At 30.2% G+C, this 17,872-nt stretch overlaps 8 protein-coding genes across 8 annotated transcripts in view; 7 read left to right on the top strand and 1 right to left on the bottom strand.

Annotated features, from left to right (window-relative positions):
- Positions 1-468, top strand: part of C922_00436 (hypothetical protein) — a gene marked incomplete at both ends in the record, with an annotated part of 1,781 nt that extends 1,313 nt beyond the window's left edge. The window contains one exon of the mRNA XM_008816052.1: positions 368-468. Coding sequence (XP_008814274.1) covers positions 368-468 — 101 coding nt within the window. The remainder of the gene's footprint in view (positions 1-367) is intronic.
- A 1,575-nt stretch (positions 469-2,043) lies between these two features.
- Positions 2,044-2,280, top strand: C922_00435 (hypothetical protein; the record flags this gene model as incomplete). The annotated part of the gene is made up of 1 exon (XM_008816051.1): positions 2,044-2,280. One exon carries the CDS (start codon positions 2,044-2,046, stop codon positions 2,278-2,280), a length of 237 nt encoding a protein of 78 aa, XP_008814273.1.
- A 4,200-nt stretch (positions 2,281-6,480) lies between these two features.
- Positions 6,481-6,720, top strand: C922_00434 (hypothetical protein; the record flags this gene model as incomplete). The annotated part of the gene is made up of 1 exon (XM_008816050.1): positions 6,481-6,720. The coding sequence occupies one exon, from the start codon at positions 6,481-6,483 to the stop codon at positions 6,718-6,720; it is 240 nt and encodes a 79-aa protein (XP_008814272.1).
- A 31-nt stretch (positions 6,721-6,751) lies between these two features.
- Positions 6,752-6,931, top strand: C922_00433 (hypothetical protein; the record flags this gene model as incomplete). The annotated part of the gene is made up of 1 exon (XM_008816049.1): positions 6,752-6,931. One exon carries the CDS (start codon positions 6,752-6,754, stop codon positions 6,929-6,931), a length of 180 nt encoding a protein of 59 aa, XP_008814271.1.
- Positions 6,932-6,940: 9 nt separating this feature from the next.
- On the top strand, positions 6,941-7,225 carry C922_00432 (hypothetical protein; the record flags this gene model as incomplete). Its single annotated transcript, XM_008816048.1, has 1 exon — positions 6,941-7,225. One exon carries the CDS (start codon positions 6,941-6,943, stop codon positions 7,223-7,225), a length of 285 nt encoding a protein of 94 aa, XP_008814270.1.
- A 51-nt stretch (positions 7,226-7,276) lies between these two features.
- C922_00431 (hypothetical protein) lies at positions 7,277-7,669 on the top strand (the record flags this gene model as incomplete). Its single annotated transcript, XM_008816047.1, has 2 exons — positions 7,277-7,439; positions 7,512-7,669. The coding sequence occupies 2 exons, from the start codon at positions 7,277-7,279 to the stop codon at positions 7,667-7,669; spliced, it is 321 nt and encodes a 106-aa protein (XP_008814269.1).
- Positions 7,670-9,792: 2,123 nt separating this feature from the next.
- Positions 9,793-11,102, bottom strand: C922_00430 (DnaJ like subfamily B member 4; the record flags this gene model as incomplete). The annotated part of the gene is made up of 3 exons (XM_008816046.1): positions 9,793-10,361; positions 10,485-10,893; positions 11,085-11,102. 3 exons carry the CDS (start codon positions 11,100-11,102, stop codon positions 9,793-9,795), a joined length of 996 nt encoding a protein of 331 aa, XP_008814268.1.
- Positions 11,103-16,342: 5,240 nt separating this feature from the next.
- C922_00429 (hypothetical protein) lies at positions 16,343-17,250 on the top strand (the record flags this gene model as incomplete). Its single annotated transcript, XM_008816045.1, has 2 exons — positions 16,343-16,548; positions 16,713-17,250. 2 exons carry the CDS (start codon positions 16,343-16,345, stop codon positions 17,248-17,250), a joined length of 744 nt encoding a protein of 247 aa, XP_008814267.1.
- Positions 17,251-17,872: the final 622 nt, after the last annotated feature.

Raw genomic sequence — 17,872 nt, 5'->3', positions numbered from 1 at the left:
AACCTAACGTGGGAATTTAAACCGTGTATTAGTATTATAATACCTATAGCATTTTTTACTAACCACCCATATGTTCTCAATAATAAACCATCCTTATTAATGAAAGAATCAACCGTTGGTGTTCCATCTAGCCTTTTGAGAGTGTCATCCAACTGCGTAGATGTTTCATCAATCTGTGTAGCTGTTTCATCAATCTGTGTAGCTGTTTCATCAATCTGTGTAGATGTTTCATCAATCTGTGTAGATGTCTCATCCAAGTGCGTAGGCGTATCATCCAACTGCGTAGATGTTTCATCAATCTGTGTATATATCTCATCAAAATGTGTACGTGCTCCATTAAACCGTGTTCTCGTTATTTTTTCTGCAGTGTTATATGAATCACGCTCTACCATTATAACGATGGAAAAAATATCAGTTCATGAAATAAAAAATAATCAACATTCCATGACATATAGTGAGGAACTTTAAAAGAATGAATGCAACGTAGATTCATTCTTTGATATATAAAGCATATGGCTCCTTTTCAAACTATAATTATCCCCTTAAATATGATGTCAGAGGAATAACTCAAAAAAACTAAGTAAATTAATGCACATATATAGTGTATATAAACAAATCGAATGGAATAATTAATAATGGCAAGGTATATATGAAACTGTAAGCATATGCAAAAATCATGCTTAAGAGGCGAAACATGTTGAGAAGAAAACACAGATAAAAAGGAGAAAACATTTTAAAGCAGAAGGTTACAAAAAATAAGCACAGAAACAAAAAAGAAAATGCAAAAGGGTCGAACTGAAAGCCACATAATCTAATTATATATTATAATTTACAAATAATGGGCAAAAAGTAAAATTAAATAAAACGTCATGAAAGGAACTTTAACTTCACCATGATATTAGAACAAATTCAAATAAACCGAAATTTAAAAAAAAAGAAAAATTATAGAGATATTATATATATTGTGATAGTGAATATAATATGGCAAAGTGGCTATGAAGTAATGTACCAAATACTATGCCCCCATTATATAAAAAGAAAAACTAAATCTAAAGTAAAATTCTTCCAGACGAAAAAAAATTAAGAAAAGAACCAATCAACTATTCGTGGGCATATAAGGGAGTTCTAAATACCCGGAAATAACTATCTACTTCATAATAGTTAACAAGGAACAATATCTTCTTTTTAGATATAGTCATCTAACTAAAAAAGAAAAATTACCATATTATTAGATATGTGCAACAGCAGCTGTTGACATAATATACATTTTCTTCATAGCTCTTTATTGATAAGTTCAGCTTGTAAGTTTTGAAATGGTACTACAATATTTCTTATTGTAGCGCGAAAATATCTATGTCAAATTTTATTTTAAATATATTTTTAAAACAAATATAAAAGGAATAATGAATAGTAACATACTACATATCTAAACATTCCTAAAAAGGCGTTTGATAAAAAAAGATAGATCATATAAAATATATCCTTATTATTAGATTTTTTCTTGTTCAAAATAACTTTTTTTCATTGTTATGTTCAATATTTTTAGAATTCGACGAACTTATATTATAACAGCAATTAGCTATTTTTAATGTAAACACCATTTAAAACATCTTCTTTCAGATATATTTGCTGACACGATTATTCTTATAAACATTGCTTTAAAGCCCACCTAGCGATGAATAATTTTCTAGGGAATATGAATTGTCACTATTCAGGAGCAGCACTACTTATGTATATTTTGGTGTCAAGTGACCCATCAGCAGGGTACACTAGAAGGCACAAATTCCTATTATACTAACCTAAAATGAATAATAGAGGAGTTTGCCCTTTTCTTTTATTTCTTCTACAAATTACAGATAGATAAATAAATGGTGACGCACTTATTTAATCATGTTTTATTTATACACATATGGTATCCATCGAGCGGTTATAGCTTCTAGATATACTGCTCCTTACCAGTGTTAGTTATATACGTAGGGATTCCTCTATTACCTTTTACATGTATAGCACGTACTATTTCTTATCATCATTGAGGCACAGAGGATGCAAGATGATAATACGGACTTTTATAAGAATAAATATAAAAAAAATATTTTCACTTCAATACGCAACCCCTCCTCTGTGCTCAAAACTGCCGTATGTAACATTTCTAAAAGCCATTTCTTCAACAGAAGAACGAAAAAGGTTTATGATCCTATTCTTCCTATATGTATCAACATAAATGATGGATATCATATTTTTATTTTCATAAACGCAAAGTATGTGAAAGACCATTTATAACAGTGTCTGACTAAACGTATTAGTATTCTACGCCATATAGAAAATTTATAGCATGCGTAGTGGTAAAAATTGAGGGTTATAAGATAATAACTTGGAAAACTCATATTTGGTTCCGATTTCATTTCACATAATTACCAGCTGTTAGCATTTTTTTAAACATATAAGACACTTATTTTTTCTGTGTTTTTTTTTCCATTTCTTTTACTATTAACATATATAGTATAATTATATAGTTAAAAAAAAAAAAGCAAAAGGACCTATCACCTCTTCTGCTTGAGCAGATATATTTATAACCGCACAGGGGGAAGCAATTTTACGTAATACATCACTATTGCATATAAGCCTGATGTATAATTCATTTACATACCTATCATAAGCACGCTAGATGGACAGATTACTAGGCTCTTGTTGATGTTATTCCCTTGAGTGCCTATTTCACACTGACCATTTCATCGAATTTTTCCTTTCCATTTTGTTATTCACCATATGCATAAACTCAGTTAACAATAGGGTGAATGACACTATTACTACTTGTAATATTAATTGCAAAGAAATATATTGCACATCTTCAGAAAAAAAAAAACATCCTTTTACATTACATATATGCGTTAAGTGCAAAAAAGAGCTGTATACATGCGTAAAAATAGGTCTATCATAGAGAAAATTATTAAATTGTGTTGAACTCTGTAAGGCTTCATTTCTGCAATGTAAAAATTCATTCCATGTTATAAAAGTACCTTTTACATAAGATGTTGGCGAATATATCTATTCCGTAAAACTGTGAATGATAATACAATTTGTTGTATATTTATTTGCCAAATAAATGTAACTACTTATCAACTGCATATGAGCTCAATAAATCAGGAAACTTCTCCATGTTGCCTACGCCTATGTCTACTGCAGACGTATGACATTCCACCAGCGTCTAAGATAATAACCTTCACAATTTTCGCAGCATATTAGCACCCATGCTTTCGATTACACGTCTTTCATCTTTAAGTAGATAACCCTTGCACAGGTATCTTTGAATGGGCATCTTTGCATGGATATCCTGGCATGCCTACCCCGGCATGAATATCTTGGCCCTTTCAATAGCCATTTATGTATAAAGTACGCGGAGTTCCCATTATATCCACATAAGACCATTATCTCAAGTAACTAATGCATATTCTCTGTCTCATTATTCTATTCCTAAAACGTCATCAAACATTCCTTTGCATCCAAGTATATCACCCTAGGCATCATATTAATGTCTCACTGTACTATACACAGAATGAAACTGAAAGTTCTTTCAAGGGTTAAGTTACAAATTGCGCTAATCATATGACCCCTATACAGTTAAACATAGGGGTGCAATCAGCATATTAAAAAATTAGGATAATTGCTTCCCACCAATATTGGCGCTAATTTTATTTACCTTCGAACTCAGTGGCTATTTAAATTCTATTGTGATATAGTGAACAAGGCAAAAAAAAAAATATTTCCTTACCTTGGGATGTAATCATAGGTATACACAAGCATACGTACCGACCCACTTGCTTTTTCCATTTTGACAAAATATCGCAGGGTAGCAACACATGCCCTTTCAGTTTTGTGCACATTTTAAGAAAATATAAACATATAAGCGTATAACTGGGTAAAAGTTCTCCATTACAGATTGCAACCCCGATTATATCTGTTACCGCTAAGTACATATATGAAGAACGAGAACAAACCTTATTAATATTATTTCGCCATATTCATAATTTGGTTCCTGCTCATTTTCTACATATTCACATTATCCCCCTCACCGTTTTCTTTTATTTTATAACGCTTTCACGAGATCAAAGATTATAACACTTTTAGCTGTTAATCACGTCATATTCAGACGATTTCTTAAAAAATATGCTGAAATTGTTTCCCGTACGATACTTTTAAAATAAAAGAAAAAAGCAAAGGCTATTTTATTTAACATTGAATCAAGCTGTACTATTTACCATTTTAATATTCACCTGATGATTATCTTAACTGATATACTTTTAAAACATTTTACAAGCTTTATCGTATTCATACCAATATAATACTCCCTAGAGCTTCTTATGATAGTATTTTGAATAATAATATATAAAAAAATATAGGAATATATTTTTTTACCATTTTCTACAAACATATTTCAATGTTCTAGAACATTAAATGTATCCGTCTTTTAAAAAAGAAGAAAACTTCATTTAACTATTACAAAAAATTCATGAACTAATCTATGAGCTAGGACATTAATACACTTTGGAAAAACTGAACATGTTGCATTTAACGTGTCGACTAAATTTTTTAATGATTAATATATGCTCAAAATTCCATGCTTATTTCATTATCAACCATAACAAACACACATTATCACATAGCTCAATTGAAATCTCCACATAGGATTAAAACAAAGTTACGGTGACTTATATACATGTATGTAGCAATATCCACACTCCTTTCAAAATGAAAATATTTAATAGCCACATATTTGGAGATTTTATGACATACTGAAAAAGTAAAACACTGTTAGATGTAAAAAAAGAATTAATCTTCTTATAAGTGAAAAGGATTATTTTGTTTTCTCTTAAATGTAATCTACTTCAAAGAGGGTGAAAAAATGTATTAACAAAAAAAAATAAATTAGAGTAACAGCGGGTACTACTGGTTACATTAAACTCACCAAAAAAACAAACTCAGAAAAAAAGAAAAAATACCTAATTTGTTTTTCATATTATTTTCTTCGTCCCATTTTTTCAGTTTATATTTTCTACATAACACAATCACATTCTTATAGAAAGAGATTGACTCATATTTTAAAAATTAATTCTAATTCGTTGTTTTGTGTATCCCCTGTGAGGAGAAAATTATGGGGGGTATCCAAGTGTACACAAGTGTTAGATTAATCTCTTCAACAATTAATAAAAAAAAGCAAAATTTCTGAAAATTCTACCTAACATAAATATGCAAATATCAGGAAGAGAATAATACTTATGGGTAGTATCTTTCAAAAATGTATTTTACCCACTAATATCCGAAAATTTTTTACGACCGGTAAATTCATAGCAAATTTCCTATAATCCCCATTTATTCCTAATGCAATGAGTTATATGGTGTGATAAGGTAGCATAAAACTTGCTGTATCTTTTTAAGTTGTATTCCTTTTAATTCTGATTTATAATAACGATTAATTTCTTAAATAGTACATACATGTCTTAGTACAAAAAAAAAATGAGCACCAACCTATTTTAAATAAATTTATTTTTCCCATGTTTCTGTTTAAGCAATAGTTTATTTTGCGTCCTACTCTATTTCCAGTTCAATTTGTCCCCCGTCTCTTTTCATTTTATTTCTTTCATCGGATGAGTTATTACTTTCAGCATTTTATTCATCTAAATATTAAACTTATTGTGCAGAAATAACTCTTGCAAAGAATAAAGGAGTATTTATTTTACGAATTAGTGGTTCTAATGTATTTTATTTATTTTAACTTCTATTTTTATCAGTTTAACTTGCTCGTTTTACTTTTTTTGTACCATTAAACCTATTTCGAAATATTTCTATATGAAATATACACCTAAGAACCATTTTTACCGGAATGCAAATCCTCTTTCCGGTCTCTTATAAGCATTATAACATTCTGAGCAATTTTTCGAAATTTGTGTTTAAAGGATGGATTATTAAAGGGTTTTCAAATTTTGTAAAAAATAGAGAATATATATTAGAATAAAGGGAAATAAACTATACATCGTTATAATATTTAATATTATCTAGAAAAGTATCATATAAAAAGAAATTCTAACCATTCCCACATTTTAGTCATCATAGAAAAATATCGTATGAGAGAAAGGACAAATAAATACTTTTATCTTTTTAGTAAGGCTTTTACATATTCCATTTTAATATGCATATGGCAGCGTTTCCAGAAGGTAGGGCACAAATAGTTACATGTGTAAATTTATGCATTATTTTTTTCCCTCTTTTTCTCTTTTCGTGTTTCCTTTCGTACATCCTGTGTTATCTGTTTTTTTTTTATGTGATTCTTCTTAATCTCTAAATAAATGCATTTTTTTAAAACAAAACCTAACTTCGCCTGAACATTCATAGTCATCTTCCTGATCGAAACCATGGAACGCATAAGGCAAACAAAAGGACTCTTGGTGGGTAAGGGCTATTAGAGTACTGAGGAGATCCGCCATTATGCAATTTCAACAGGGCTATCCTCAATACCAACAAAGATATATAGAAGCCCCAGGATATCACAGAGGAGATGGATTTGCACATCAGTTGTCTTCATTACTGAAAGATAGACGTATTCAGAAACAAATTTATAAAGTACGAAGAAGTAAAAAACACCACGGCGAAATGAATTATTTAAGCTTTAATGGTACTATTGATAAAATACAAAATTCATCGAAAGGTAAGACCGGCTATGAGTAATTTTCGCATAAACACTTTCCCAATAATAATTATGATAATTTTCCAGATCCTCCAAATCCCAACTATAGAGATAAAAGATATCCAGAACCCACACATCCCAATTATAGAGATGATAGATATCCCGATCGAAGAAATCCTAATTACAGTTCCATGGATGGAGACAATGAAGGGAAGGTTCCTTACGATCACGAAAGATCATAAGGTTCAATGAAAAGTGAACATGATTCGGAAAAATCATATCCCTCACAGAATTATGATCGTTTTAATGGACCGTATAATTGATTCGATGCAAATGAAAATTAAAAAGAGCAATATAATAGACCAGAAAAGGGGGAGTATCCAGATCAACTGCTTAATGCATAAAAAACTGTATGAACCGTATGGCCCTAACGTAAATGATTCAAAATGTCAGAATGGTTATAAACCACAATGCGCACCAGACATTATTCCCCATGCTGAGAAGCATCTTGATATGATGAGAGGACGAGGTCATTATCATCAGTAAGCATTTCTTGAAAAGGCACCATATAATAGGAAAGAAACGTGTGAATCATTAATGAGAGAAGAATATGAGAAAGTGAAAGAATCTATAAAAGAGATTGCACAAAAACACACGGCGCCTGAGAATTTAATAAAAAGAATAGATACAACATTTGAATATAAAATTATGCGTTCAATGAAAGCAAGAAATAATGACAACAGTGCCGTAAAAGAAAAACGTATTCGCAGTACTGTATTTTTTTATACGAAGTAATACAAACTAATTTTCCTTCTTTTGCTTCACTTATCAGGTGTGGCCCTACTGCTGAGGTTACTGTTTCAAGTAAGTGCTATTGTATTTTTCATCATAGGTATTATGTTGGTAGATTATTACGAGCTTAAATTAAATAAACTTAAAAAGATGAATAGAGTTTTTGAAAAATTTAATGCTCATCACGTATTACCATAAAACTCTACCTAAAAGATGATGCCAATAACTCAATAAATTAAATATAGTTTGAATTTACATTAAATTTTGTCTTCGTGCAAAAAAAAGTGGATATGCATATATATTTCTATGTACATGAGTATATGAACATTTCTCATATATTATTATAGTATTTGCTTTATTTTTGTTTTCTATTTTTATTCTGAAAGGGTCATTGATCATAATTTTATTTTCCACACAAAGCAAAAGATCCTTTTTTCTATTCCAATTTTTTTTGTATGAATAATGAATTTTGTACACTTATTTTGGGAAAATATTCCATAAGATTTTTTTTGTCGTCCATTATATATTTTTAAGTTTAAACTATATTTCTTTTAGAAAAGGGTTGTACATAATTGTTCTTTTTTTCTTTTTTTTTTTTTTTTTTTTTTTGAGACGGCTTTCCCCTTATTTTTTTCTTTTTTCTTTTTTTTTTTTTTTTTTCTGCTGCATAATGCGTATTGTGCAACTCTAGTTTTGACCCATCTGCTGATTAGCGGTGCGACATATTTTACCTTTTCGTTCCTTTATTTTAAACAATAATTCATAAAATTAAAAACAAAAAGAAAGTGCCTCATTTGGTTGTACATACAACTCCCTACGCATCCCATCTTCAGTTTCGAGGCTGGCATGAGTGTCCTATGTACCATATTCCATGTAAATATTTTCTGCATCCTATGGCTGCATTATTATTTTCTCATATCCATCTCCCCCCATCTAGTACTCCTCTTATTGCCCTATTTTCCATTCTTCTACATGAATGAATATGCTATTTCACATCCCTTTAACTTCATATGCATGATCACATGATGACCCTATCGATTTATCATAAGTCTTTCATTTAGTAACAATTCAAAGTTAGTTTCTTCTATTAGGCCAATTTAGCATCATAATTCTTAAAAAAAATATAAGCATGATTAATTAGCTCTTTTTTTAATCCACTCCTAATCAGCATTTTTCCTTTGCTCTTTATGAGTCTAGACCTTTTTAATCACTATCAAAGGAAAGTGTTTTACTGGAAAGTACGCAAAATAAAGGCAGATATTTTGCTTTTTATTTTTCAAATATACTAATTAGCATTTCCTGCAAAGTTTCTAATTATAAATATATGCAAAAGTAGACTGGTTAGGACCCTTAATCCAGCCAAACAATGTACTACCTTTTTTATATATAACCTAGAACATAAGCCATCAAGAGAAGGGAACTATGAAAGTTGCGAAACTTTCATAACTAACATTTTGTAATGATGTAAATCATCATTACCCGGGTTATATAACGCTATACGAGTTATTACATCTAAGGGTGCCGCGACTAAGTCGAACTAAAACAGATGCATCAATTTTTAGGTCCCGAAGTCATCTTGACGGCATAGAGACATTTTTTGGGAGTAACCCTTTTTCTATGTTGATAAAATATTATCCACTGTCCCATCTCTTCATACAGCCTCCGCACATATACATTAACCATTTTAGGCAGAACATTTTCTGAAATAATCTGGTATTAACGTCGAAAAGACGTTGTTTATAAAAGAGTTCCTTATTTTATCTTTCTCTTTACCTCAAACCGTTATATAAATATACATATGATACATGTATATACATATGTATAAAAATACCTGAGAGGATAATTCATCTTTATGGTCTAAACTAGACGTAAACGATACACATAAACATAGTTACAAATCACGATATTTCAAAAATGAGGCAGGGAATAAAGTAATAAAATACGAAAAACAATAGAGATTAAACAAAAAAGGAGTGGAAAAAAATGAAGGAAAAAAAAGGTTATTTAGTTACATATTACATTTTATATAAACTTACAACATTTTATTGTTATTTTTCTTCCTTAAGAAGTAAACATATTTTATTTAATTATTTATTTAATACACTAATTAGATGAAACCTAAATTCCATTCATTTTTCTTCACTTCTAAGAAGCGGCATTAAGCTAACATCACGTAATACGAATCGAATGGGCTTGGAGTACTTACTGATTTGAATGGAATTTTAGGAAATTATATAATGTTTTACAGGCGCTAATTCTCTCGCTCTGGAATATCACGCAATGTCCTTTTCCTTAATGCCGTTTTCATGGGGGCATTTCTTTTAAAAAGTATTGGCTAAGACCTCTCTTAGTATTTTTTTTCTTTCAGTAGTCAAGCTTTCTGGAAATATAATCTCAAATTCAACTATTAGATCTCCACGCTTGGACGGATTTTTTGAAGAAGGCATTCCTTCCTTTGGAATCATTCTTCTAGTATTAGGTGTAACAATATCATCTACTCTTATATTTATATCTCTGTTATCCAATGATTTTACTGTAAATTGAAAACCTGTTAAGGCTTTGTCTAGAGTTACATGACACTTATATATCAAATCATTTCCTTGCCTGACAAATCGATCGTGTTTTTTTGCTTTTACTTTAAAAATTAAATCTCCTGGTTGCACGGAAGGAGATGATTGGTCACCTTCACCATAAAATGTAATGGTCGTTCCTTCTTTCCATCCCGCATTTACATCGATCGTAACCAATTTAACGTCATCATAGCTTTGAGTTCCATTAAACCTTTTTCTCGTAATTTTCAGTTTCTTTTTGCATCCGTTATATAGTTCCTCCAGGGATAGTGGAAGACTCACCTCGTAAGTTTCGGATTTATAACCTTCGGCGTTTCTTCCTGTTATAAAACGGGGGTGAGGCGAGTATAAGTGCGCACATACACATATATAGGTACATATGTAAGTACGAACACGCGAAAGACTTCTCCTCGCGTGGTTCATCGACGTCTCCAATTCTTAACCTGAGGAACCGGAAAATCGTCCTCTCTTAGAACCCATGTTATGGACGAAGGATGAAAATGCCGGGAATTCGTCGTCGAAAACTGATGTAAACGAGAACGTGTTGTTAGAACTAAAAAACTTATTGAATAGATCAGCTGGATCTATTTCTTCATTAAAAAAATTCACATCGTCACCGGACGTATTTCCTTTAATTCCTTCTTCACCATACAAATCGTAAGTTTTTCTTTTATCAGGGTCTGATAAAACATCATAAGCTTCAGAAATAGTCTTAAATTTTTCTTCCGCAGCATTTTTGTCATTCTCATCTAAGTGTTTATCTGGGTGCCATTTCAAGGCTAACTTTCTATAAGCCTTCTTTATATCATCTTCTGTCGCATCTCTTGGAACTCCTAAAACGCTGTAATAATCCTAGAAGAGCAGAAAAGAAAAAAAAATTAGAAAACAAGTGTAATTAAAAAAATAAGTAAGCAAATATGAAGATAACTGGAACAGATAAAAATACGTAAATATGCCTTTCTTAAGGATATTATTGTGTCTCCTTTTATCCTTTCACTCTTGCTTTGTAATTTCGCAAAAGATATTGTTATCTAAATTTTCACCATTTCTTTCTCCTTCATATATCTTTTTCCTTTGTCGTTTTTTTTTGCCAAAAGGAAAAAGAAGCACAAGTAGAACTTCCCTTTGTTATTGTTATTATTCCATCTCAGTGTCTATGTTATAATTTACAATTTTGTTTCTTTTTCCTTTTAATCCAACCTTTGATTTTCCGGATAATCCTGTAGAGGAAGAACGGAAGTTCCCTGACCTTTCGGCTAACGACCTGTTAAATCTTGAATCTGATGTTTTTGCCAAATTATCTTCATCGCCTGTATTTACACCATTATTACTCTATGGTGGGTTTAAAGTAAAATGTTAAAATAAATGTGTATCTCCACTATACTAAGCAGCGTGGAGAGTGCAATTCATGCTATGTTACAGAATCGTAGAAATTTTAATCCCTAAATGCACCTTCTTATTTTACTGTCTTACACATTTAGAACAGGTTAGAATCCATATTAGGAGGGAACAAAGAAATATTTTAACACAAAAGAGGAATATATTTAATTTTTCTCTCCTAATATAATTCGTAAGCGTTGCCATTTATACTGTATCTAAATAAATAATTACACTATTCTCGTTTCCATAAAATAAGTCGTTGTGAATTGTAATTACTGTGACACTTAACGGTTTCACAGTTTTTTCTAAATTTAAAAAGAAATGTATATATATAATGCAACTGACTAACCATACGTAGTAACCTAATATTGATGCATATCCCAAAGTTAAAGATGAAGAAAATTACACGAATAAAGCATCTCTAAAATGGAAGAATAAAATAAACTTAAGCATCAATAAAAAATAAAAAGAAATCTAATTAATGTAACAACTAATCATACCATTAGCTAATTTTTCAACAACATACTCTGTAATTTTAATTAACTAATTTCATGTTGGATCAACGAGAACAAACAAAGAAGCCTATTGAAGATTCTTTAAAAACTACGACGTAAAAAAAAAAAAAAAAGGGAAGGGAAAAAAACGTAAAACTTAATGAATAAACTGTAGTTTTAAAATAGAATAAAGCCTTCGAGAGTTTAACTCAGATTGAAGACTTATATTCTTAATGATTCCACTTCAAGAACACGAAGTTTAAAAAAAATATGGCATATAAAGTGTAATTATAAATTAGGGGATGCTGACTACTACAAAAAACAAAACTATAAACACAAATGAATAAAATTTTAACTTATATAACGTACAAATATATCCTAATAATACCATGAATATATAATAATAGTAATATAGCCTCAGTTCTAAACACAGTTTTATATAGATGACGTTAGTTTTAAAGTTTCCTCTTCTTTTTTTCTAAAATTTAACTTTTTAAAAATGAAACTTCATAAACTTATACATATTACTACACCTATTTAATAAAATACACCCAGTTTTTTTTTTTTCTTTTGTCAACGTTAATATAATGTTAAATTGTTTTTGCGCCGTACGTAAATAAGCGAGAAAAAAATAAGGGGCTGTGTTGTTTTTTGTTTTTTTTTTTTTTCTCTTCACGGTTGTCAACACAAGTACAAAATTACTTCATCCATCCATTCGCTTTTTTTTTTCTCTCTTTTTTTCTCGGTTGTAATTTTAATCCACATATCAACAATGAGTTCTTTAAATAAAATGAACAAGTAAATAGGTTGTATGAAATGAAAAAAAGTGGTATTGATAACAAAATAATTAGAAACACGCTTATTATATGCAAAACACAGTTCTTTTTTTTTTTTGTAAGAAATTCTATATAATGTTATATACGTTATATATTAATTGAAAAATATATACTCCTATATTACACATAAAAAAAAAAAAAAAAACGTTATAAGGATAGTAAAAAAGAAAAAGCTAAAATCAACAGATACTAAATGAGGAAAAATTAACATAAAAATGTGTTCAGAATAAAAAAAACCTCAAAAAATAAATGTTGATAAACAAAACAAACAAGAAGATCTCAAAAGATACGTGGTATATTTTATATCATATGCTCATAGAGAGAACCCCCATGCTTCATCTGAACAGTTGTATTAATCTAACAGTCGTAATTTTATATCTATTCTAACAATTAAACAACATTTATAATGCAGGAGTTATATATTATTACTTATTAAAAACAGTTTTTTAAAAAAATAATGTGTACATATTTATGCTTTATACCAACCATGTGATAACACATGCTGCGGGGTTCTGTAGAAGGAAGCTATGGAGCACTAATGCTTCTCGCACATGGCTGTTTCACACGATAAATTTCATAATTTATTTTCTTTTAATGTCTATAAAATGGTCAATGTTTATTGACATTCAATTATTTAATGTACACAAATTGCTAAAAAAAGAAATCATGAGAATATCTTATATATGTGCTGTAATGAATGGTGCACGCTTAAGCGTGTAGTTTTAGTTCACCTACCTAATGATAGCGTGTATAATTCAAAATATATATTTTAAAAATCCAAATTATCACATGAGCTCAGTGAAACTGCATTCACATTATAATTTATTTGTAACTACTTTTCTTATAAAAATATATGTATATCCCGATGGTGTCTTCGTCTTTTCAAGGAAACCATTTTCAATTGTGTACAATCAAAATAAGAAACAGGGAAGCGATATAAAATGTTAGCAGTTTTAGTTATCTTTTTTTCAATCCTCAAAGACATTTTTTCATATAGGAAAATTTCCCCATATAGGGGAATAGTGAACATCAAAGTATTATATAAAAAAATGCAAATATACATATATATATATAAAAATACATGTACATGTTCGCACACAAGTCTGGCGATTTTTAGCTAGCTGCCTAGCCCCTCAAAATGTTACCAATTCCAGATTTGGTGAATGCCACCTTTTTTGTTTTTTTTTTTTGCGAAAAATACTCCTCTATTGATATATAAGGGTAAGAAAAATTAAAAGAAATATTAATAAAGAACAATAAAATCAAATAAAGCTGTACAACTTATTTTGAACCCCCAAAAGTGCTCTTATAACTTCACCCAAAAAGGTAATAATCCTTTATATGTTCACGCAATTCAGTATCAGAGTGAAGTAGCGAATTGAGCTAGCTAAATGAACACTTCTTTTTTCTCTCTAAAATGAAATTATTTAATCTTTCATTATAACTCTAAAGTTCTTTGGTATTGTGCAGCCTGTTTATTTTTCCAACTATCAATTGGCTTAGAAATGCTAGGGCAATTGTGGCCCTTTGTGGCTAATTCCAAAAAAAGCCTACCACACCTTAAGCGAATACACATATATATATTGAATAGCTTCCAACAGATAACACACTTCTTCATTTGTCGCACACAAATGTTTTTTCCTCTTTGCCATCTTTTGACCTGTTTCAATAAGATTTAGCCGATTCGTGAAAATTTTTTCATGTAAAATTTTTCATGGCACCTACTGGTCCCTTAATCAGAAAAGCAGAACACATAAGACATGAAAAAAAGGAAGTCTTTCGCGTACCGCTCCTTCATGGTAATTACCTCATTTTATCTGAAAAAAATGTTAACCATCATAGTGAATCCTCCTCATTTTTTTAATTGAAAAAAAAAAATAGCAAAAAGAGGAACTACGCACAAAAGTGTTATATGGGTAAAATTATTTTTCATATCTTCTACGTCATTATCAAGAGTCTCGAACATTCCGTTAACGTAGTCTTTAGTAAAATGAAGAAGGTTGAATGTGTGCAAGCTGCTTTGCTAATTTTTTAAGATTATTCAAATTACAAGAACACGCACAAAAATCGGTATATATTTTAGGAACATTAATGCTGATGGTATAGTCTCAGCAAAATTCTGAAAAGTTACTTTTAAGAAGAATTCTTTTAAAATAGAGACCAAAATAAGGTGAAAGGTAAAAATTGGCAAAATATATTTCTATATCATTTACTTCACAGGATTTGGTTAAAAAGGTTGTTACAATATAGAAGACAAATAATTTTGCAACTTGTAATAAAAAAATACATCCATATGACTATAATTCTTTGTAGCTTTCATTTTACCATAAAAATAAAAGTTTGAATAATAAAAAGGATAACTACTATACGATTATGTAGCAGTCTTTTGGTAACCTCTCAATTTTGTTTGCCATCTTTTCTATATAAAATGCGTTATAAATATACTTTTACTTTTTAAAAATAATTTATAAATAGGTTACAGTCAGTTCCAATTTCTTCATCATAATGATTGCCTCATTCCTGTGCCTTCACTTTTTACAACAGGCACGTAACCTGATAATAGTTGTTAGCAAAATATATATGACCAATACTTGAACCACTACTCAGCTTCAGTTTTATTTCGCTGAAATGAGTTGCCTCACTCTTATAATATTTTATTATTATTATAATTTTTTAGTGATTGGTATGATATATATAAGTTTACTAGTTATGCTGTAATTCTGTGCTTAACGACATTTGGAGGCTAATATGAAAAAAACAAAATTGAACGTCAAACTATTTTTCGCTGTTGCTTTAAGTTATTTGCGTAATTATTCTTTGAAAAAAAAAAAAAATATATGCAATGTTATATATACTAAACTGAGCTGTAAATATATATCTACATGTACAGCATTACACTTATTTGTGCCATTTTTTATTGTTATATAAATCGCCGTGACTTACGAAAAAAAAGAATAAAACAGTTTGCCCTTCACATATATAAATTAAGCCAAATAAGGAATTCATGCCAAAGAATAAAATAACGCTTCCTTTTTCACAAATTTATAAAGTACAAGAGATATGAATGAGTCGAATATTAAAATGAGCAAATATTGTAACATAGTCAGATTTGCGTTTACGTTAAATACAAATTTTGACAAAATATTGAGAGCACATTTCAGCAGAACCTACAGGTTTACAACTATTAATTATAATAAATGTTATTTTAAAGTTTGCTTTATTTATTTATTTTAGTATGTAATATGAAAATTTTCAAAGTTGTTCGAGTAAAAGGACTTGCTGTTCTGCTATATATATTCTTCTGATTAGCACCAACGAAGGGTAGCTATTTTGTTCCATAATCGTCATTATTTTTGCCTAAAACTGATTACCCTTTTTTTCTTCGTCATAATTCAAATTTTGAATTACTATCTATAGTTTTTTTCTTCTATGCTAAAAGGAAAAATATATTATTAAGTACCATTTTAGAAGTTATCACTGCTATATTTCCTTTGCCAATAGAAGCATGTTCCAATGAGGCAAGAGACATCTCACAAAATTACTCACCATTAAAAATATCACCCAAATATTTTGGGAATATATTATTTTAAAATGAAGCGCTGCTGCATTCTCTTAGACGTCAATTCAAAACGTAGCAGTTCGTCAGATCGAGTTAAAAATATGCCTACACTTGAATCTTCCACCTCGTCCATAAAATCGAGAAATAAAAATATAACTATAAATGCAGTCACCCTTCTTACAAATATTATATATTTCTCCCTTTTATTGTGCATATTCCAAGGATCTCTTCATTATAGGTAAAATCCATCAGACTCTTGTGTACCCATGCGCCTGTGTGGACACATTTTTTGTTTTCTTCTTTTCTGTCCCATGCTTCCATTTCTCTTAAGTGAGGATTTAAGCAGTACCAACAAAAAGGAACCAAAACTTCTCAATGCGCATTCGTAATTTCCAATTGCAGAGACGTTAATAGATTTTCTACCAAATGTACAGAAGCATTTAATGGGAAAGTGACAGGTATCACATTTAACAGAAACCTGGCCGAAGAATACTGTGACAATGTATCTGGAATGACAGAGGAAAATGAATTAGAACCAGAAGATACAACCACACACACCTCTGAATTTTATAACTCCAATTACACCCTTGAAGAAGATCAACTGGATGACACTGAAAATCTAGATAAACTTATTGAAAGTTGCGAAAAACAATTTCATGATATTCTTGTAGACATTAAAAATCGATTTGTAGAATTTACGGAGGATATGAATCATTCCTGGTGTGATAAAATGCGGAAAATTGCATGGTGTAGATACACAGATAGTGTGCACACTGATATGATGAAAAACCTTAAGGACCCAACACTTTCTTTAGATGAAAAAAAGAATAATTTCAAAACTTCGATGGAATGGTGTGAGGAAGATTTTACGGTATTCTTGAAATTGCTTAGGGAAGGATGGAATTTGAGAGATGACCCAGAGCATTACTTAGAAAGATAGCAAAGGAAGAAGCAAATCAAATACAGTGTTCCAGGGAATAATTAAGCTTCCGTTTACAAAAGAGAGATCTACTTTTTTAAAGTTCTCTATCACTTTTTTCAGATGTAAAAACTAACCACATTATTTTCTATCATTTGTATACCATTTATGTTAAAGGTTTAACACTACACAAGGGGTTCATCTCATGTGTCCTATAGCATAACGAGATTTTCATTATTTCATTCTACCCACATAGTGATGTTATTCACCCTTTTTTCCAGGTGCTCGACAAAATTCAGTTGTTATTTTTATAATCCTTTGTGGCCATCGTTACAGGAACAAAAAGACACGCTGCCTTAAGTACACATATACATACACTTCTGTCATTTGGTGATCCCTTTTTTTTCTAAAGTCCGTTTCTGTGTCATTATATAAACGGAGCAGCTTCAATGCTTTATCACTCTTCTTTCACACAAAATGCACAATCCTTATTTGCGGAAAAAGTCTCTCTCTAAAAGATGAAAAGTATCACCTCTTCTTATGATGTATAACGCTTTCGTGAATAAGACGAATAACCACCTCATGCTTCATCGCTACAGACAAAGATACCTCAATTAAATATTCTTATAGGAGTAGTTATTTT

Source organism: Plasmodium inui (assembly GCF_000524495.1).
Source record: "Plasmodium inui San Antonio 1 unplaced genomic scaffold supercont1.1, whole genome shotgun sequence".
Classification (NCBI taxonomy): Eukaryota; Apicomplexa; class Aconoidasida; order Haemosporida; family Plasmodiidae; genus Plasmodium; species Plasmodium inui.
This window is presented reverse-complemented; position numbering and strand designations above follow the sequence as displayed.